At 33.8% G+C, this 22,936-nt stretch overlaps 1 protein-coding gene across 2 annotated transcripts; it reads right to left on the bottom strand.

The window, feature by feature from the left end:
- Positions 1–726: 726 nt before the first annotated feature.
- LOC110617363 (putative lipase ROG1) lies at positions 727–22,562 on the bottom strand. Of its 2 annotated transcripts, none has more exons than XM_021760097.2 (10): positions 22,017–22,555; positions 15,127–15,194; positions 14,330–14,400; positions 13,896–14,171; positions 13,444–13,607; positions 13,296–13,351; positions 13,142–13,194; positions 12,892–13,012; positions 1,369–1,466; positions 727–953 (listed from the first exon to the last, which is right to left on the bottom strand). In XM_021760097.2, the coding sequence occupies exons 1-10, from the start codon at positions 22,346–22,348 to the stop codon at positions 882–884; spliced, it is 1,311 nt and encodes a 436-aa protein (XP_021615789.1). In that variant the 5' UTR covers positions 22,349–22,555; the 3' UTR covers positions 727–881. The 2 variants fall into 2 exon arrangements, with proteins under 2 accessions (XP_021615789.1, XP_021615790.1); XM_021760098.2 differs by lacking the exon at positions 727–953 and adding an exon at positions 6,447–6,518 and having other exon boundaries at positions 22,017–22,562.
- Positions 22,563–22,936: the final 374 nt, after the last annotated feature.

Below are 22,936 nucleotides of genomic sequence, written 5' to 3'. Positions count from 1 at the left end.
AAATTACTATATATAATATTTAAAATTTATAAATTTTACATTTATTTAATATATTTATACTCCTTGTTAAGTTGTATAACTTAATTTTAATTATATCTTTAAATATATTTTAATTTTATTTACTTTGCAAATTTTTCAAAAAAATTTAAATTTGCAAAAAAATTTACACCGTTACAGTTACATTATAACTGTTATAGGTTTGTTTTCATTATCCACGAACGTTATTTAAAACCATGCTCTTATCATATCCCATTGTCTACAAACCAACATAATTATTTATATTTTCTCATCAAATGAGGATACAAGGGTGATATTATTTAATAAAATGATTATCAAGAAGTGTTAAAAAAACAGAAAACATTGATCCAAAACACAGGAATTAAAGGGAAAAAGTGTATCGTTTTCATCTAACAATCTAGCTGATAGCATATGAACTTTTAAATAGCTAACTTATGGATTGATAAGCTCTTTGAAAAGACAACTCAACATTCTTCTTCTTCTCTTCATCTCTCCCCGCACTTCTCTTCTCTTGTTTTCTAATCTAAGAGTTATTAATAACATAATTCAAAGTTTACCTCAATGCAGGCAACACAGAATCGCCTCTAAATCACAATTCATGTAACATGAAAGCAATCGATTAGAATCATGATGTTCTGGAAGAGAAGAAATGGTAATATACATCAAGTAAACAAGCCACCTATAAGGATCCAGATCAGAACACAACCGTAGAACCAATAGTCTCTCCTCATTCACATCAAATTACATGTTGCAAATGTTGCTCCATCTTCATTTATAATATAACACGTTTATGATACACAAAACAGAATGCAAACCATTCAAATTATCTAATCATCAACTACAACAGACCAACTACTAGAAAGCTAGAGAAGGAAATTATCTATCATATGGAAAACGACATCGGCCCCATCTGAATTTAACCAGTATGTCTTCACCTGAATGCATCAGCAAGACGAAGACAAAAAAAAGGTGAGGGAAAAAGTGAAAGGGGTAAATAAAATACAAAAACATAAAGATCCACTGAGCGGCCATTAATTTATAGAGAAATACTATTACTTGTGGGTTACTGGAAACGGAGTCTTATAAATTATCCAAAGGTCACAAGCAGACAGTCACCAAACAAAACAATGTATATGATGTGTTGTGAATATCCCATCTCAACTATTGTTAATTTCTCGACACTCAAAACTAATGGTCTAGTTTTCTTGGGTCTTCTACAAACAGTTTACAGGTCTATAACTTTTTCTGTGACACATTTTCCAAACATATGTGGCAAAGCCAAAGGCCGACTAAACAAATCGATCAGCTATCTATGTGAAAAAGAAATAACAAATGAAAAACGGAACTTACCTGAATGGTACTATGAGCAATATACCGTTGTCTGCTCTTGTGAAAGCTAACATCCACTCGTTCCCAAGGCACTTGAGTTAGACCTTTAATCATCTCCTCTACACGTCGAAACAAAAGACTTAAACCAGAAATAAAACGGAGAAAGGCAAATTGCAAAGGAAAAAAAAATTGAAATGCAAGGCATAGCAGGATAATTTTTTGAAGATAAAAAAGTCCGGCTATATAAAATGATGAGCATTAAAACATTCAATAAACTTTACACGCTTTGACCAAGATTAATTTTGAGATCTCATAGTGTATTCCAGTTGTAGAGCTGTACTTTAATTTCATATTAATATTTATTTCAAACATTTCGTTGTTGAATGAAGTATTATCATTGGCCTTAAGCACAGGTGACATTTCAATAATTTCTAGCTTTTCTGGATTGCAATCTTTTAGGTCTTAAATATTCAAGTCAATGATATTTTAGTCTGTGGAATCATAATTAATCTAGGAGTCAAATAAAGCAGGGATCTTTGTTTGGAGTTTAACTGTATCTTTGGAGTTGCATAATGACAGGTTAAAGGTATTTAATCTATAGGGATAATTACTATTGTGCCCCCATAGTTTATCCTAGTTAACTAAAATACCCTTGTAGTTATCCTTATATTTGTATTTTATTAACTTAAAAAGACATTCGTTAGTTTTTATCCATTTTTATCATTAATTTATTGGTCAAAACTGAAGAATTTTTTTTATATCCAAATTGGCCACCTATTAAATAAAACTCACCACTCACCTACGACACACCAGTCTCATTAGTTAGCTCGCGATTGTCTATATACTATCAATGCTATTGTTAATTGTAAATCTCATTTTTTTGAGAGAAATGTGGAAAGGAATGCATAAGAATGTGGAGACAAATCAAAAGGGGTGGGTGGTGAATTTTGTTTGATGATTAAAGTAACTGGACTCTTATTAAATAAAACTCACCACTCACTAGTCTCGTCAGTTAGCTCGCGATTGTCCATACTACCAATACTATTCAGTTAAGTTGCGATTGTCCATACTACCAATACTATTGTTGATTGTAAATCTCAATTTTTTTTTTTTAGAGAAATGTGGAAAAGGATGCGAGAGAATATGAAGACAAATCAAAAGGGGTGGGTGGTGAATTTTATTTGATGAATAAAGTAAGTGGGGGTAAAAAAACTTTTGAAAATAAGTCCAATTAAATCCATGTATTTTTGTTCAAGGGTCAACTAACTCCAATTTAATTTTTTTGATCAATTCAGCCCATGTACTTTTATTCAAGGGTAAAATAAGTCCTGACTTGATATAATATTTTTTTAATAATAAAATATTAAAATAATATTCTAATATAAAAAATAATATTTTATTATTAAAAAAATAATATTATTTTATGTCTGGACTTATTTTGTCTTTAAATAAAAGTATAGAGATTTAATTGGTCAAAAAATAAATCGGACTTATATGGCCTTTGCGTAAAAATACAAAAATTTAATTAAACTTGTATCCATAAAAATTTTTCATTTTTGACTAATAAACTAACGATAAAAATGGATAAAAATTAATAAGTATTATTCTTAGTTAACACAATAAAAATATAAGAGTATTTTAATGTAATTTTAAAATTACATGGACATTTTAATGATTTAGAATAAACTTAACGATAAAAATAGATAGAAACTAACGGATATCTTTTTTAGTTAACGGAATAAAAGTATGAGGGTATTTTAATGCAATTCCAAAATTACAAGATATTTTAATTAATTAGGACAAATTACTAGAGCACAATAGTAATTATCTCTAATCTATAAATACTTATAATTCTTTATGAAAAGAGTGATGAAAAAGAAAAGGGAAGAAGAGACTTTGAGAGAGAAAGATGCTTGATAATTCCTCTCAAACTAATTGGGATATATAAACTGGTAAGAAAATAAATTAATTCCCTAATTATAGTCTAATCATATTTCAATCATATCACATAATCATATTCCTAATTATGCATACAATCACAACAAATCTAGGTTATTTACAGAAAATATCTCAACACTCTCCCTCAAGCTGGAGCACACATATCATATGCTCTAAATTTGTTATAAATATATTCGATTGGTGAACCCCGAAGATATTTTGTGAAAATATTAGCAAGTTGATTATTTGAGTTGATAAAACTAGTAGAAAAACTGGATTTGATGCAATGCATCCCGACTCAATCTTTTACCTAATAAAATGACAATCCACCTCTATATGCTTTGTTCTCTCATGAAAAATTAGATTTGATGCAATATGGTGAGCAACTTGATTATCACATATCAACTTCATTTGGCCAATATCACTATATTTCAAATCCTGAAAGAGTTGCTTCAACCAAATGAGTTTGTATGTTGCCAAAGCCATAGCTCGATATTCTGCTTCTGCACTTAATCTTGCAACCACACCCCGTTTTTTACTTTTTTAGGATATAAGATTCCCTCCAATTATAATACAATATCCTAAAATAGATCGTCTCTCTGAAAGAGAACCTGTTCAATCCGCATTAGAATAGCCAACAATTTACGAGTAACCCTTGTCCTCATAGAGTAGACCCTATCCTTCAGCTCCTTTGATATATCTAAGAATGTGAATGACTGCATTCCAGGAACTACTGTATAAGGTTTGAAGAAATTGACTAACTACACTTACAGTAAAGAAAATATCTAGTTCCGTGATAGTGAAATAATTGAGCCTGCTAATCAATTTTCTATATCTAGTAGGATCTTTAAGTGGCTCCCCATCCATTAAAGTGTCCACATGTCTACACTCGAACATGCTTGTTTCTTCCAATATATTTAAAGCATATTTCCAATGAGAAATTGCAATACCTATTTTAGACTGTCCTACTTTAATCCCCAAAAAATACTTCAATTTCCCTAAACCTTTAGTTTGGAAATGATTGAACAAATATTGCTTAAGCTAAGAGATTCCATCATGATCATTTCCTATAATGACAATATTATCAATATAGACCACCAAGTAGATGCATATATCACCAGTATGACGAAAAAATACGGAATAATCAGAATTACTTCGAGACATTCCAAACTGTTGAACTACAGTACTGAATTGTCCAAACCTTGCTCTTAGAGACTGTTTTAGACAATACAAGGAGCATCGAAGACTACGTACTAAGCCTGACTTCCCCTGAGTAATAAACCCTGGAGGTTACTCCATACGGACTTCTTCAGCGAGCTCACCATAAAGAAAGGCATTTTTAATGTCCAGTTGATGAAGGGTCCAGTGATTAATTGCAGTTAATGAGATAAGGAGGTGAACATAGGCTATTTTGGCTACTGAAGAAAAAGTATCACTCTAATCAAGCTCAAAAATTTGTGTGTAACCTTTAGCTACAAGGCAAGCTTTAAAGCGATCAATTTTACCATCAGGTCCCACCTTAACTGTGTAAACCCATCGACAACTAACAGTAGACTTGCTAGGTAGTAAAGATACCAGTTCTCAAGTTCCATTATTGTGAAGTGTAGCAGAAAAAGGGAAGGGAAAGGGATAAGCAAGAGGGAATCAGGAACTGTTTTCACTAGCGCCTCAAACTCAAAAAGAGGTATGAGTTCCAAGGGGTTAAGGAGAATAGGGCACTTGGGTGCCTTGCGGAGAGAAAGACCATCTTTGAGTCTAGTAACCATAGTATGGGAGGGGTACTTAAATATTCTTTGGCGCCTAGAGATGGGTTTGAGTAGAGGTGGTGGTATAAGGGAGAAGGAGCAGGGAAAGATTCATCTCCTCAACCATTGCATTACACCAACTTCTCTAACTGTCTTGGGTATAGAAACAACAAATACGGTGGAAACAAAAGTATAATAGGAAAGGAGACATATGATGGTAACTCACAAAATTATAAATTGGATAAGGATTTCGAGAAGAGCAAATACATTTTCGAAGAGCAAAAGGAGGAGTAGCTGTTGTTACTAAAAGCACCACCGAAGTAGGTAATGATGGAATTGGAGGTGAGTCATTAAAAGTATATGTATTAGGGAGAGAAATATCATTGTTATTAGCAGATGGGTGAGACCGACGTGTGTAGACCTGAAAAGGTGATGTAGGAGTGGAAGATGGATTGATTTGAGGCCAATGAGAGATAAGAGTTGAAGGTATAGGTAAAACTCTAGCAACAAAGGTTTTGTGTGTAGGACTAGAAGAAAAATAAAAAGAGAATTAAAAAAAAGTGACATCTGCGGAGACAATATCTGTTAGTAGTGGGGTCATAGCATTTGTAACCTTTTTTAAGTCATGAATAACCGAGAAAGACACATTTAACTGATTTGGACTAGAGTTTGTCTTTACCAAGGATATGATAATGAACAAAACATATACATCCAAAAACTTACAGAGACAACTGGTTGGAGGTCTAGTGAGGAAAGAGAACCGAATAAGGACTCAGATGCTACAAAATAGAGGAAGACATATAGTTAATCAAGTAACAAGCAATAAGGACCGCCTCTCCCTAGAAACGCAGAGGAACATTATGATTTATGAGTAAAGTGTGGGCTGTTTCAATCAGATGTCGATTTTTTCGCTCGGCAATACCATTTTGTTGAGGAGTATGTGCACAAGAAGTTTGGTGAGTAATAACCTGAGTAGATAAGAAATAAGAAAAAGAAGAGGAAAGATATTCTCATGCATTATCACTATGCAAAATCTTAATATGAACACCAAAATGATTATGTATTTCAGCACAATTTTTGAAAAATGGAGAATAACTTAGAGCGATTCTTCATTAAAAAAAGCCAAGTGCAACGAGAATAATTATCAATAAAAGTAACAAAATACTGAAATTCCAAAGTTGTATTGACACGACTTGAATCCCTAATGTCTGAATGAATAATGTCAAAAATCGAGTTGGCCCTATTATTGACTCGCTTGGGAAATGAATCTCGAGTTTTTTTTTCAAGTTGACATGACTCACATGCTAAAGAAGACAAAGAAAAAAGACTAAGGACGATTTTCTGCAATTTGATAAGATTAAGATGTTCCAAATGGTTATGAATGAGTTCAGCAGAAGTGGTAGAAACAAAAGTAACTGGAGAGGTGGAGAGATGGTACAATCCTTGAGACTCAGATCTTGTTCCAATCATTCTCCCAGTACTCCGGTCCTGCATCACAACAGAATCAGCAGTAAAGTTTACTAAACAATTAAGATTTTTGGTCAATTTGCTAATAGAAATTAAATTATATGGACATTCATAAGTGAATAAGACAGTAGTTAAAGAAATAGAAGGAAGGAGTAGTACTTTTTCTATTCTTTACCATTAGCTGACTTTAGATGGTGTAGAAGATGAAACAACAGTAGAAAAAAGATTGTGATTACGAGAGATGTGAGCAGAAGTACTAGAGTCTAGGATCCACAAACCAACGGGCGAAGACTTAGTTAGACAAGCAAAAGAATTACCGGAGTGAGCAATGTTGGAAGATGAAGGATGTTGCTTAGCTGTTTGGAACTGCAAGTATTCTTTATAATCTTCTCCAATTAAAGTGATTGAATCTGGTGCCTGAAATTTATTGGTAGGTTGTGAAAGCCGACCTTCTTTACTAGATTGGGCAAGATGAACTGCTGACTTACCAGTTCTATCAAGTTGATTAGGCCATGGTGGTCGGCCATGCAATGCCCAACATGCATCTCGTGTGTGACCATTATTATCACTATAGAAGCAATGAAACTTCTTCCCTTTACCTTTGCAATTTCCTCCTTATCCTTGATTCCCTTACTACACAACTAAAACTGAGGATTCCATATCTGTAACGTCACTCTTACTAAGGGAAATAGATAAGAGCCTAGCTGACACATCTTCTAAAGTTGAAATAATTGAACCAGTTAAAATTTGATCTTTCATAAAACAAAGGTCAGATTGCAACCCAATCAATGACAAAACCATGAAGAATTTGTCTCGTTGCTCTTTTTTTGCATCAACATCATCAATAAAAGGCATAAGAGAATTAAATTCATCTTTCAGAATTTCTACCCGACTCAAGTAACTAGCCATATCCTGATGATTCTATTGTAAGTGGACTATATCTGACACAACCTTATAAATGCGTTGTACGTCGTTAGTATATAATGTTTTGGTCTTAGTCCAAACCTTGAAACAAGTTTTACAAGACTGAAACAAAGTAAGCAATTTCGGGTCTAATGAATGTCATAGAAGACTACATAGTTAAGCATCAATCTTAACCCAGCTTGTTCTATTAGTGGCAGTGATATCAATGGCATTTTTGTTAAATGATCATCATAGTTTGTCCTAAAAACCCTAATTCTATTGATGCAACCCAAGACACATAATTATTACTTCCTTGTAACTTCACAGTAGCAATTGAAAAGAAAAGTTTAAGAGACTCAAAACTTGTATTGAAGGTGTTCTGCTTCTCCGACATGTTTAGAGAGATTCTAGAACAACAAGGGACTAGAATAGGGACCTAAACTGCCAAAAAAGAGGACCAATGCCCGTGAACAGTAGATCCAAAGCAACTTATCACAAGGGACGTGTGAAGACGAGCTGGGCAGGTGACTGACCTAGTGGACTGGAGTCGCCGACATCTAGCGATGCTGGAGGAAGGGTCGCTGGCGTGAAAAAGTCGCTAGAGAACTGTTCATGCGCCAACGCGTGTACCGGAGTCAGACAGCTTGAGCGGCACATGGAGCCGGTTCTAGTGGCAACGCTTCATAGGGTCGCCAATCAAAAGCCGACAAGAATAGTGGGCTAGGTTGTGAGACCAACTGATTTTCAAAAAGTCTCCCAACGAAGGTGGCAGATCTACCACTCATAGCTAAACCAAGTTTCTCGGCTCTGATATCATGAAAATAGTGATGAAAAAGAAGAGGAAAGTAGAGACTTTGAGAGAAAGATACTTGATGATTCCCCTCAAGCCAACTGAAGTATATATATTACTTACAAGAATACATACTAGGTAAGAAAATAATTAATTCCCTAATTATAGCCTAATCATATCCCAATCATATCACATAGTCATATCCCTAATTATACATACAATTACTACAAATCTAATCTAAACTATTTACAGAAAGTATCTCAACACTTTATTGAGGAATTTTTCCTTGAGGAATACCGTGAATTATGCTTCTTGAGTTGTATGATGCAATTTTATATCTATAAAGTTAGAGGCTTATGTCACATATAAGAGAAGAAAGTGGAAGATGAAGGTAAAGGTAGAAGATTCATAAAGGGTCGAGAAAGTAGTGGTTTTGGAGGGAAATGTAAAAGTTAGATGCAGTTAATGTGGGAATAAAAAGGAAGAGACCTGTCCAGAGAGATTCAATCCAGAATCAATACAATTAGATAATTTATCATAATACTCCCATCTATCTCTCTCTATTCCTCTCTTCTCTATCCCTATTCTTTCCCTCTCTCTCCCTATACTCTTCTTCTAGTCCCCGTTGCAGAACTGTAGAACCCTAAACCAAGGGCTACTACTGAAAAATTGGTATAAGAGCTTGTTTATGAGTGGGATTGAGCTGCATGAAAATGGCTAATCAAGGTTGCATCCATCACAGAATCAGGTTTCTTTCTGCTCTTCTCTCTCTTTAAGTTCTTTCCCTCTAAAGTCTTCTTTCTTCTTCTCTGAAAATTTCTTTTCTTTATTTCCTCTTTTTCTAAGATTCTTCTCCTTCTTTCCTCTATTTTTCTTCCTTTGCTCCTTGAAATTTCCTTTCCTTCTGCTCTATTTCTTCTTTATTTTATTAAAATTTCCATCCTCCTCTATGTTCTTTCTTGAATTCTTAAATCAGATTTCTTCTTTTTCTAGTTGTTTCGGGTTCTTTCTTCACTTCTTCAATTTCTCAATTCCTGAATTTCAAGAAATCTGTTGCTTGAAAATTCTTGAAATATCTGATTCGTTTTCTTCAATTCCTTTCTTGTTTGGTTCTATTTTTCCATTGTTTCCAATTCTTTCTTTAAATATTCTGTTTCTATCATAATACATATCCTGGTTTTCTTTCTTCATAACATGGAAATACAACCTTGGGACCAAGAAATTCTTGAGAGATTATTGAAAACACTATTGAAAGAACAATAAGAAAATATGATGATGAGTTAATGATGAAATTGGATAAGTTGTTGGAAGTGAAACAAGAAAGGCTAAAGAAATTGTTTCAACTTTCAAGTGACAAAACCCAAAAGGGACATGTTCATAGAAGAAGAAATAGAAAATGCGTTTTCTAAAGAACAGTTATGGTTAAGGCCGTTATTTCACAGCGATAAAAAATTGTGTCGGTAACAGCCGTTATTAGCCGTGACTTAACGGCCATAAAGGCCATTACCTGCATTTGATGTGTAGAAATCTTTAGAATTGCTGCAAGAGACACTTGCAATGTTGTGTATGAATTATTAAAGGTAGAAGACACTTTTTTCTTCACATTTGAAGCCTTCCACTTTCCTCACAAGACAAAATTTATTTATTTTTTTCTATTTCTCTCAAGCTTCTCTAAATTTTCTCTCGACTTTAAGATTCTTCAAGTGCTATTAATCAACTTATCTAGAAATACTTGTGTTGAAGAGCTCAAATCATCCAAGATACTAAGTGGTTTTGAAGTGCTATTGAGCAAAAAGTTAATTCTTATTATTTTTCCATAATTTTTAGATATTTTTAATCATATTTTAGTGGATGCATAAATAAAAATAATTAGAAGTTAGAATGTTAGATAACTTATATTAGAAATTTAGAACATAAGTTTTTATTATTTTATCAATAAGTTTTTAGAAATTTTTGAATCATTTTTCAGTGAATGCATAATTAAAAATAATTAGAAGTTAAAATGTTAGATTAGAAATGTAGAACTTTAGAAGTTTAGAATTATAATCTAGTATCATTAAAACTAATTATTAAATGAGTTTTATGCTCTTATAAGTTATAATAAATGATAACTAAGTATTAAATATAAAATATAAATATAAAATTTACAATATTAAAAATTTATGAAAAATAAGTAGTTAAAATGTAGCTTCTTCAAATATTTTAAATTATTTGCATAATGTAAATACTGAAAACACTCGTTCTAGTAGCAATTGAGGTTAGTTATTATGTATGATATTTAAAAATTATAGATTTTGTGTTTATTAGATATATTTGAACTTATTATTAAGTTGTATAACTTATTTTTTATTATATCTTTAAATATTTGCTAATTTCATGTACTTGGTAAATTTTTCAAAAATATTTGCCTAGCGACAGACTGTTACCATTACGTTATGACCCTTACATGCCTATTTCCGTTACCCGCGACCGCGACAGAAAACCATGATGGTGTGAGCATAGCAGAAGAAAATCACAATGTAGAATTGTCTAACGTTCATGCTTCACTTACAGCTGAGGAAGAAAATTCAGAGCTGAAACCCTGAATTCTGGAGATTGTTATAGAAAATGAAACCAAAAAATTTTACAACCTTAACTAATAAAGTTGCATTGGAATTGTGCTCTGTACAAGGAGAGGAAACAGAAGGACTCACCATAGGAAGCAAGTCACTGATGAGAAGGTTCTTCTCGGAAAATTAGGAACTGATTGCATGCAAGGAAGTACTGTGTATTGAAACATTGGATGAAGCTCCCAATTTGAGCTGCAATTACTGTGCAAATTTTGAAGTTGGAAAATCCAATTTGTTCCAGGTTGCAGTTGGGAAGGCAAGGTTACAACAAGGCGTTGGTATGGTCCCTTTATGAAGATACTCTTGTTTTGGGGGAAGTTTATTTGAGCTGAGATCACCTAATCAGATGATGCTCAAAGAGAATGAGTTTGAAATTAGAAGGCAGAGGACGAAGATGTATTTCTTTGGGTACTGCAAAAGTGTTTCTTTGGGTACTGCAATCATTTTCCGCTCAGAGAGTGAATTTAAAATGAGGAGAAGGCAGAGGAAGAAATTAGGCCCTTGCTGAAGCTATTTGTTGCCCAATAATTGCTCCAACAGAAGCTGAAAACTGATCAGAAGAAGATTCCACTTGGGAAGACCAGTCCTTGGCAGCTCAGTTTCATGAATTTCAACCTTCTTGGGGACAAGAAGGTTCTCAAGAGGGAGGTATTGTTGCATATTAGAGAAGAAAGTGGAAGAAGAAGGTAGAAGATTCTGGAGGGGCTGAGAAAGTAGTTTTGGAGGGAAACGTAAATGTTAGCTAGAAGCAGTTACTGTGGGAATAAAAAGGAAGAGATCTGTACAGAGAGATTCATTCTCGAATCAATACAATCAGATATTCTCTCTCAATGTTCTCATCTATCTCTCTATTCCTCTCTCTCTCTCTCTCTCCCTATACTCTTCTTCTTCTAGTTCCTGTTGCAGTAGACCCCTAATCGCAGGGCTGCTACTAACCGCTTATATAAGAGGAAAAAAATCAAGAGAAAGAACACACCTAGAGTAAACCATCCTATAATAAAGCTGAACACAATAACATATGAAACAAGCCAAATCTAATCAGGAAGCATAATACCTCCAGGAAATACCCCTAGAAGCTCCAGAAGCATAACCCACAAAAGCAAGAACCACTCAACCACCACTTTGAACAACAAAATAAAAGACATTCTCTGATCTTAGCTTTATAGACGCTCAAATTCTAATTGTTTTTTTTTTTCTTTCTAATTTCAAATGGAATGCTGAAGTCCCTTCAAAGGATGATGCTTGAAAGATCACCCTCATTGTTTTGTTACAGACCAAGTGTTTCCAAAGAGCATCATTGTTTTCATGATTATTATGTGATAAAAGTTTTTGGCCTCTTAAGGTTGTAAATAAAATGTGATGCAGGATCATTTAGAGATTTTAGAATTACTTCTTTTGTTCATGAAAAGATCCAATAGAAAATCATCTCAACCAGGCAAATCAAGATTGGGAAGCAATTGGGAGATATCTTTACAAAAACTCTTAATAGAGCTAAGGTTAAATACATTTATAACAAGTTGGGTATGATTACATCTAACCTACAACTTGAAGAGGAGCATTAAGGAAAGTCCAACCCTGTAAATATAGATTTATTCTGTTCCTAATTAGTTACATGATTGTCGAGATTATATTCCTAAACAGATAGGAAAAATTGTATGTAAATACACTTATATTTACTCTGATATATATATGAGAAACATATTCTTTTCACAATAACAAAGCAAAGAATCAAAGATTCGCAAGAACAGAGACTAAAAACTTGAATTTGATTACATTAGGGATGGTTCAGACAAAAATAGGTTCATTCCATCGTATAATACAGCTAGTAGACCAGACGAAAGAGGGAAAGAAAAGGATTTATGAGAAAATCCAGACATATCTTTTCCCCATCACTGTTTGCACAGTGCAATTTGACTTACTTTAGAATTATCAAATAGATCATGTTAGCTTCTTTGTCCTATCAAGTCTTAGTTGAAGCCCCCAAGAATAATAAACTCCAAAAGTTAAACATTCAATCTACGCTCCAACATGAAAAAAATTCAACCATTTGGCAACATGGGAGCAATATTTGAAGGAAAGAAGATTAACAAACCTTCCAAATCAGTTGTTTGATCTCTAACAATAGTCAATGCTTTATTAAGCGAATTGCCCATAGTTTCTTGCTCAACATATACAATATGTGGATATTTCTTATCTGTCACAAGAAGGTTGGGCTGGAGAAAATCACAAGTTCATTATTCATTACCGCATGAAAAATGAAAAATGAGAAATGTCTCTGTACAAACATAAAGACCAGAAAAATGGTTCAATATAGTTAATGGAAGGAGAAAAAAAAAACATACCTTAGGAAGTTCATGTTGACGCCTAATTGATGAAGTTCTCCACCCAACCATATCTTAAATACAAGTGAAGTCGCACAAAATAGAAACAGAAATGATTTCATGTACAGAAAGATATCCATAAATCAAAAGTTCACTACAGCAGAGAAAAGGATACGATCATAATTTGCATTTGCATATGCAACACGGCGCTTAAATGCACGTAAAGCTGATCTACACAGGTTATAAATGACGTTAAAAAATCTTTATTCACTAAAATTTACTGTATTAGCAAGAGGACATTACAACAGGAAAACTGTACTAACATGAATTTTAGGTCATCAGAGTCATTAACCATTTGAACAAGGAGGGGAGGTTTGCCACCATCATTATCAGTGAGAAAGAGATGCTTCCCAGTCCTTCCAACAATGAAATGAGCAGTCTGAGATGCTCTTCTCTCGAGAAAAGAGAGACCACAAAGAAATGGGAGCTGTAGAATCAAACACAAACTAGAATTGTAACTTAATGTGAAGTATAAAAATTGAACCAAATAGATAGGCCAGGAAAAAATAGCCTTTGGACAGCTTGTTTTGAAAACAGCATTAAGAACTACCAATTAATAGTTTTTTTTTCCTTACCGTTTCAAACATTTCAGCAAAAGCAAAATTAAATGGAAAAATTTCTCTGAGTAGGAAAACATGTATAATGCATCAAAACCATCATGCACATATACTTCTCATAATTGAGCTAAAGCATGTGGACGCATTGATCACTTAACCTGTTTGTTTCCTCTTGAACCAAGATGTGGAGTTGCAAAAGTTATAAAATTCATGGGCTCCAAACCAGCAATTCTGGCTTCATGAGGTTGCTCAGGGCATTGCACTGTATTCATATGACCTTGACTTGAGGAATTCCCAGAAAGACTTGAGAGATCCAATTTTGGTAAATGTTCATACAGCCTTGCAATAGCATACCTCGCAACAAGGCCGCCTAATGAATGAGCCACAAAGGAGATTTTCCGCACCTCAGGCTTATGTTTAACAACCCCCAATACCTGCATCAAATATTATGAAAACAAAATTCATAAGACATGGCTTTTATGTGATACTGACATTACTGATTATTAAAAAAATGCAGCAAGACTAGACAAATAGAGCACAATGAATCAAGAGAAAGAAACCACAGTGACTCAAGTGTGCCTGCCAAACATACCTCTTTAGCTAGCCTCTCACCCATCAAATCAACACCATCAAATGTCAATTTTGAATAGTTACATTCACTACCTGCTTTCAAAAATATCTAGTCAAAAAACACATAGAGGACCCTGCCGCCTAACAAAACCCTACATAGAGGCATGCAAGGCACCTTAAGACATTAAGACACAGTAGATATCTCTATATACAATATGAATCTATATAGGCTATAATAATTAAATTAGAAGAAGATGATAAATTTGAAAAAAAAAAGGTGCAAAATCAGGTTTTTTCATCATTAGGCCTTTAAGTTATATTTGTAATCCACTTATCTAAACTGATTCTACATGAAACTCCTTTTTTCACTTTCATTTAACTTATTTAAAAGATAAGGAATTCACATTAAATGTACGTCCCATTGAAAAAGGTTATTTTTTCCATGTGGCATTTATTTTGTTTTCTATTTCTACCTTAGTAATTTCTTTCGTTTTCTTTTTATCTCCTCAAAACTAACCTATTTAGTTTTTTAATTAATTTTTTAGCAAAATTAATTACTGTAAAAAGTTTAAGATATTATAAATTTACATTAATGAAGTTATTCCTTTGTCTTCAAACCTGTAGTGAGAATGTTTCAGTGAAATAAAATATAAAGTGGACAATATATTTTAAATCATATTATTACTGAATTTTTTTTATTTACATTATGAACTGATATAAAAATACTGAAGATCAAGAGAGTTATGTATCATTCCACTAATATTACCAAGACTATTCAGATGTAAAAAGAGAAGAGATGGACATGTTAGAAGCACTTACGATGGACAATTACTTTCTCAGGAAGTTTCTTTACAAATTGCTCTGCAGCATACCTCCAGTCTGCAGAACTGCACACAAAAATTTCCATTACAGAACAGTTTCCATGCAGTTCATTATGCAAGGTAGAATGCCTGAAATCCTTAAATGTAGAAATGCTATAAAATTGAATTTAAAACTACTGACTGGTGAGAGCCACAGCATTCTCAAAATAAAAGTTCAATCATATAAAACATCCACATTTACTAACAAAAGTAAAGTCAGGAAGCACACGTAGCTTAACGAAAAACGAAAGTATCTCCACCTTGTAAGACCTAGCATTTTAGTATTGAAGCTCAGTTCAAACTTAACACCTGACCTGCCATCTCACTTGAGCTGATGCCCAGAGATCTAGAAAGCATTGCAGTGCTTGAAATGGTAAAATCACATTTTCAATATGCTTTAAGCTCATATGCAAGGTGCTCCTTGTAGCTATCAAAGTCATGAGACCTTGAAGAAAGGAAAAGCAAATGTAACATTACAAACAAATATGCATGATGAAGTGCTCCAGGATTTTATTGTCCAGCACAGCAAGCCACTGATTAATTTGATAGATGGGTTTAGGACCAAACGGAACTGTGGAAGTGTGGATAGAGCATCCATGACACTCCCTTTGGAGGCAACCACTAATAATGTCTTGCAAGTAAAATCTTGACGTAATTAACAGTTAGTATTGGTGTCAAAATTGCCAATAGCATGTATTTTTCAGTAAATACTAATTATATTATTTAGTCACATTTTGAATTTTTTAAAAAATACAGAATATTGCCAGCCACAACTACACTGATTTTGAAACACTAATACGCTGTGAACAAAGTTTGAAAACCTTGGTAGACAAAGTGGATGTAACCAAAATATTTGAGAAAACAAAGTAATCACAGTACTTAAACTTCTATACCACCATATATTACAGGAAGACATCCCTTTTGAGAGCGGTCTTTGAGAATGAGGAAACCGTCATGATCCATACCATAACATTGCTAAACATTTGCCAGCTGTGATATCTATAATCCATCATCTCCTATAAACTTAGGTAAATATGTTACACGTAGAAGGAAGAAGTATAGGAGAAATAGAGATTAGTTGATCTGGGGATTGGAGGGAAAAGTAGTTAAGTTATTGGGAGTGTTTTGGAGGGAAAATAGGAAGTAGTTATCGCTGTTAGAACTTTTAGTGGCATTTATTGGAATAAAATATAAAAGGGAGAGAGAAGTTGTTAAGTTCTGGCGTGGCATAGGGCGATGAACAGGGAAATCCTCTTCTGCCACATTCTTACCTTTGTTGTGGTTGTGTCCACGCGTAGAAGAACCTATGGTGAATAACTGAAATGGGAGCTCAAATGAGGGAGCTCTTAACACCTCAAGACTTGATTAAAGAGAGAGTCTCCCTCCAATCTCACAGTAGGAAATAAATCCGCTCGCCTTTTTATTCAATCGTCATCTCTTTAAACAGAGAAATCACATCATAGTAATAGAGTTTATAACTAAATAAACTATTACAAGCAGAATGAATAACTTCTGGAATAATAAGTCATACTAGATAACAATCCTAAGAGATAAGTCCTAATGCATAACTGATAATGCTGGGTAATGATAGCAGATAAGTCCCAATGCATAACTGATAATGCTGGATAATGATATTGCTGAAAAATGCTGCTGCCAATTACGTGTTTTTGCCATGATTCCAACGCTTCCTCTGATAGTGCTTACCCACAAATGCATCTGCAACAAAAAGTCTTGTATTGGCATCCAGTTGTAATCAAGAAATGAAGAATTTTGGTTGAGTATTTAGACACAAAAAATCAACCTAATTTAGGAATATTAACACACCTAATTAGGAATATCTACAATAAAGGAAGAAAATAAAATCCTATAATCATACCTAATTAGGATCCCAAGGATCTGAATCCTCCTGATTAGTAACCTTCCATGTTGGTCACCATTCTCCCTCATTCTCCCTCATGTTGGCATATAAATATCACACATACCCAACTTGCAAACCAAGGTGTGATAGGTCTTGTTGTTGAGCCCTTTGGTAAACATACAGTTAGCTGCTCATCAAAATGCATATGATCTAATCCCAAGGCACCATTTATTGATTTCTCTTTAATAAAGTATCGATCAATCACTATGTGCTTCGTTCGATCATGTTGAACCGAATTATGAGCTATACCGATGGCAGCTTTGTTGTCATCGTATAAGAGTAGTTTATCACTCTCCAACAGTTTCAATTCCTCCAACAATCTTTGCAACCATATGAGTTTACAAATATCTTGTGCCATTGCTCTATAATCAGCTTCAGCACTTGATCGAGTAACAACACTTTGCTTTTTGATTCTCCAAGTGACTAAGTTTCCTCCCACAAGTGTGCAGTAACCAATAGTCCTATAATCAAAGGATCTAGATGACCATATTTAGAGAATAGGAGACCTTTTCTAGGAGTAGACTTCAAGTCTCGCAGAATGCGAAAAACAGCTTGCATGTGAGGCTCACGAGGATCATTCATAAATTGAGTGACTAAGCTGACTGCATATACTATGCATATACTATGTCCGATCAAGTATGTGAGATAAATCAGTCTTCCTACCAACCTCTGATATCTATTAATATCCACCGATTCACTAATTCTTGTTTGTAGCTTATAACATACCAGTTTCTTTCAAAAGATCCAGAATATATTTCCTCTGAAAAATAAAGGTTCTCCTCTTTGATCTGACAACCTCAATCAACATTACTCTACTGATAGCCAAAGAAAATTATAGCTGTACTGAATCGATCAAACCAAGTTCTGAGTGACTGCTTTAACCCATACAAAGTCTTCTTTAGCCTACACAACTTTCCTTGTGTTTTTTTATCAACAAATCCAGCAAGGATTTCCATATACATTTCCTCTTCTAAATCTCCATAGAGGAATGCATTTTTCATATCAAATTGTTGTAAGTCTCAATCAAGATTGACAACGCAAGATAGCAATATTTTAGTTGAGTTTATTTTGGCAACAGAGATAAATGTTTCCTGGTAATCCAATTCATAGATTTGAATGTATCCCTTGGCAACTAGTATGGCCTTGAATCTTTCAATTGATCCATCTACTTTGTGTTTTCCAGTGAACACCCATTTGCAACCAACTTATTTTTTTTCAAGTGGAAGAGACACCAACTATCAGATTTTATTTTTAGCCAAGGTTTTCATTTCTCCCTTCCAATTAGAATCTTTGAGAGCTTCTTTCCAATCTCGTGGGATAGACATAGAGGAAATAGATAAGGCAAATGCTCTATAGAATAGAGACGAAAAATCAGATTGAGATGAGAACAAAATTTAAAGATGAGAAAGAGAAGAAATTGAGATGAGAAGCAGAAGATTAGAGTGAGATGATAGAAAGAATCATATTAGATGAAAAGAGAAAATAGAATTGAGAGGGAGAGAGAAATAGAGAGAGAAGGAATCATTGTATTATTGAATTCTTCACTATTGAAATCAATTACAATACTCTCTATTTATACGGGTTATCTATGTTCTCTAAGCCCCTATTCTCTTATTAGTATTATTGCAATAGGTCATCTCTGCTGGGAAGTACATGGAAAGTCTCGAAGAGATTTTTAGAGTCTCAAAGAAGAGATGCAATGAAATGCTGCTCAATCTAAGCAGGGAGCTGTGGATGAATTGACTACTGTTACAAACTTACAATAAGGAAATAAAGGGAAACAGATGAATCTAGCTTATTAAGGTTCTAAAGGAGTAATTCCTGGGGACAAGGAAACCAATAGGGAATCAAGCAAAACGTTGTTGCCTTCCCCAAAGGAATTCTTGAATTCTCAAAGGATTAGAATAGTTCTAGTTCTGTGATGGAAATGGACAAGGTGCTTTCAAAAAGGAGCCAATTACTTTTAAGGGAAGGGCAGAGGGAGCCAAGACCCCGAATCCAGAAGTGCCTCAAATATTTTGAAAGTTTATGAGGTTCCAAAAGAGTAAATGGTGAGTTTTCCTAGCATTTATTTGGTAGGGAAGGCTAATTCTAGGTACCATAATTGGAATGGAAATGGGAAAGCAATTTTTGGGAGGAGTTTGAAGCTGCATTGTGCAATAGATTTGGAAAGCAGGGTACGGATTGTTAAATTTGGGCCAGGCCTAACTCACCCCAAAAGCTAGCTCAAGGAGGAGGATTGCCTATGACTCATATAAGGGGCACATTACCCCTTTCCACAACCGATGTGGGATTCAACATACCCCCCTCACACCCAGAATTTTACTGGTGCGTGACATATTCATGGGAGGCCCAACATCGGATGGGGAGGCTCTGATACCATGTTAAATTTGGGTCAGGCCTAACTCACCCCAAAAGCTAGCTCAAGGAGGAGGATTGCCTATGACTCATATAAGAGGCACATTACCCATTTCCACAACCGATGTGGGATTCAACACGGATAATGGAGGTTATTGTGTAAAAATTTATGAGGATGGGACGAGAGTGTCATATAGAGGAGTACCAACAAATGTTAGAGGTTATTAGATAAGAATTGAAAGAACACCCAAGTTAAGAGAGTGTCATTTTCTCTCTACTTTGATTAAAGCTAGAACAATAGAAGGGTAAGAAGAAAATAATAGGATAAGATATACGTGGTTTGGCTATGAGAGCCTATGTCCACGGTCATAAAACCTCAAAAGCTACATCTTTATTTAATTTTATTCTATTGCTTATATTACATAAGCTTTTGTATTTGTAGCAAAAGAACCAAGATATATATGGCATGATACAATAAACCAAGGGATTCTCCAACTAAATAAGAATATATAATGCATATTAACTTTTCATAACACTCACCCTTAAATTAAAGCATGGAATCTCATCAATTCTAACACTCTCCCATGATCAAATTATAGAAGCCAATAACTCTCATACAACAGCTCACAAATAGCACAAGAAAACACAATCAGCAGCTCACAGGGCAGATTCCAAAACACCTACACAAAGGCACCACACAAAGAACAGGAACACAACAAACTTTTAGGTTGCACTTCCTTCTCCAAAGATGATGCCAGCAAGGAAACATCAACACAAAGCAATTCACAGATTCGCACTAGTAAACAATGACAGAATAATTACACGGTTTACGAGGGGCTATGTCCACAAACACAAAATGATAGAGTTAGGAACAATATAGATTGTAAACTAAATAGAATGGAACTTGAATTGAAGGATAATAATATGAATTGCTCAATTACAATAAGTATTTCAATATCACACTCCTATTCTCGATCCTTTCTCTCAATATAACTAAATAAGAATCAAAACAAGGAACTACGAAGGAAAAATGGTCGACAAGAAATTCCCAGGAAACACTTCCATGTGCAGCTAGCCTTCGAGGGAATAGTTAGTAGATTAGTTGATATGAGAATTGGAGAGACTATTTGTTGAAGTAGATAAGTTTTTGGGACAGTTTTGCATGGAAAATAGAAAGTGATTATAATAGTTGTCGAATCGAGATTCAAATCAAGAATCGAAATTTTCATTTTATGAATCGAGAAATGAGAATCCAGAATCAAATCGCAAAATTCGATAAAAATTCTAAAAATTAATTAAAAATAATATATGTTTTAAAAACAAGTAAAAAAAATCTGATAATAACATGTTTTGATAAATATATACTTATTGTTCATATAATTAGAAATATTCTTTGTAATAAAATAATATGTATTTTCTATGTTATACAATTTTTTACAATAAATTATGAACTATGAAATTTTAGATAATAGTTATCATTATACACATGCTGAAATTCTCAATTTAAAATTGGTCAAATAATTAAATAGTAAAAAATGATAGCAAGTTTTAACATTATTAACATAAACTATCATAACTTGATAATTATAATTAGTTAAGTAAATTAACTAAAAAGAAAAAGAAAGAAAGAGAAGAAAAAGAATGGGTGGTGGAAGAAAAATAGTTACAGAAAGGTTTTTATGTAACATTTCATGTCAAAAATGAATGAGATCTTAAATTTTAAAAATATAAGATATGACAAACACTTTATAAATAATTGATTGAACTGGATGAAGACTCAGTCAATTCATATTGATTCACTTAATTTCTAGTGATTCTTTCAATTTAGTCACAATTTAGGTATATTTGCAATTTATTTGAAATGCTAGGACGTGGAATCAAATTGAAAACCATAAGATTAGAATTAATAACCGTAAGATTCACCCTATAAATTCGAATCAATTTATTAGAAATTGATTCGCATTGTAACATTTGAATAAAAAAAAAAAGTAAGATCCTAACAATAATAATCAATAGCTACATTTGTTAGTGGCAGTTACTGGAATAGAAAATAAAAGAGAGAAACAAGTTGTTATGATCCTCGGACGCGAATAGTGTCGCAGGAAGAATTATAGTAAAGGAGCTCATCAGAAAGAACTCTTAACACCTAGACTTGTTAATAATAGTCTTAAATCTCAAACGCATTTTTAATTAATTTGCTTGTTTTATTCCATGATAAATTGGCCTTATTTATAGTAGGCTTACATCCTCAAGCTCAAACTCTACATAAGCTGGGCCAAAGTTATATAGTTTGTTCCTTTTTTGGGGCATCATCTTCTATCGTCTGTATTTGGAGAACTTCATAGATCTCCAAAGAAACTGAAAAGTTAAAATTCAACTATGAAATAGTAATGACTCATGAGTAATCTTCCCAAACTAAGAGAGAATAATCTTGTGTCTCACTTTACATACCCACATATTACCAATCTAAGTCCCCTAATTTCAAAATTGCATAATCATCCTAGTAATTACCTAGTCAAACTCCAAAAGAAAAGGAAAAAGGGGGAAAAGAAAGTTTGTATATGTTCTTTTACCTCCCTACGATCCCATTAACCATGATAACGAGATGATCCGGCGGATCCCTCGCGTTAGCACTCGCCGCATCGAAAATATCCTCGCCACAACTATCGGCCTCAACCTTCAGAGCTTTACCATTACCTCCCCTGAACCAGCCGCCGCCAATTCTCCGAAAGTACTCCATCATCCTGGGACCCTCCGCCGTCGATAGAGAACGGTCGAGTCCAAAACCCAAATTAGAGACAAATCCTGAAGGAATAGAACAGAAGAACCTATCGGAAAACCGATGACCGGAGTTGAAAACGGCGGACTGTTTGGGGGACGGAAGCAGGGATGTAGTGGCGATCATACGGGGCAGAGAATCATCTAGTGAACAGAGATGTGATTAACTACAAAACATAAGCATGAACTCAAACAGAAAATTCGTAGTATAATAGAGGATGTTTGGATGCAAAGAAAGAATGCGGAAAAACGTGAAAAGGAAGAGAATGGGTTTAGTTCAGTACAAAATAGGTACGAGAAGGGTAAGTGTAGATTCTAAGGCGCCAAGAAGAACAGCGGCGTATATGTGGTGGTGGCTTTTTTTTTTCTTTTTTTCGTTTCTGTTGCCCGCTGGGAGGTGAAAATAATAATAATAATAATCTTTTACTTTTTTTACATGCAAATAAAAATTGCATTTTTAATGCCTAATGATCAAGGTATAATAAGAAACTCATTACGAAGTCAAAGATCACCAACTCAGCCCGTTGTAGACGAGGGTGCGCAGTCCGAACCGAACCAATTGAAAAATTCAATTTGGTCTTTACGGTTTGATTTTAATTTTTAAAAAATTTAATTATTTTAATTTAATTTAATAAAAAAATACAGTAAAATATATTAAAATAAAATAATTAATAATATTATATTATTTTAATAATATAAAAAAATTAAAATTAAA

The sequence above is a fragment of the Manihot esculenta genome, chromosome 6 (assembly GCF_001659605.2).
Source record: "Manihot esculenta cultivar AM560-2 chromosome 6, M.esculenta_v8, whole genome shotgun sequence".
In the NCBI taxonomy this organism is placed as follows: domain Eukaryota; kingdom Viridiplantae; phylum Streptophyta; class Magnoliopsida; order Malpighiales; family Euphorbiaceae; genus Manihot; species Manihot esculenta.
The sequence above is the reverse complement of the archived record's forward strand: the minus strand, read 5'-3'. Positions and strand labels throughout refer to the sequence as shown.

Excerpts from the sequence above, each read along its gene's own strand:
- LOC110617363 (XM_021760097.2), bottom strand. The coding sequence starts at position 22,348 with ATGATCGCCACTACATCCCTGCTTCCGTCCCCCAAACAGTCCGCCGTT. Across the intron at positions 13,608-13,895 it reads GTTCAAGAGGAAACAAACAG|CTCCCATTTCTTTGTGGTCT; the intron begins GTTAAGTGATCA and ends TTGATTCTACAG. Across the intron at positions 13,352-13,443 it reads TCTGATGACCTAAAATTCAT|ATCAGCTTTACGTGCATTTA; the intron begins GTTAGTACAGTT and ends TAACCTGTGTAG.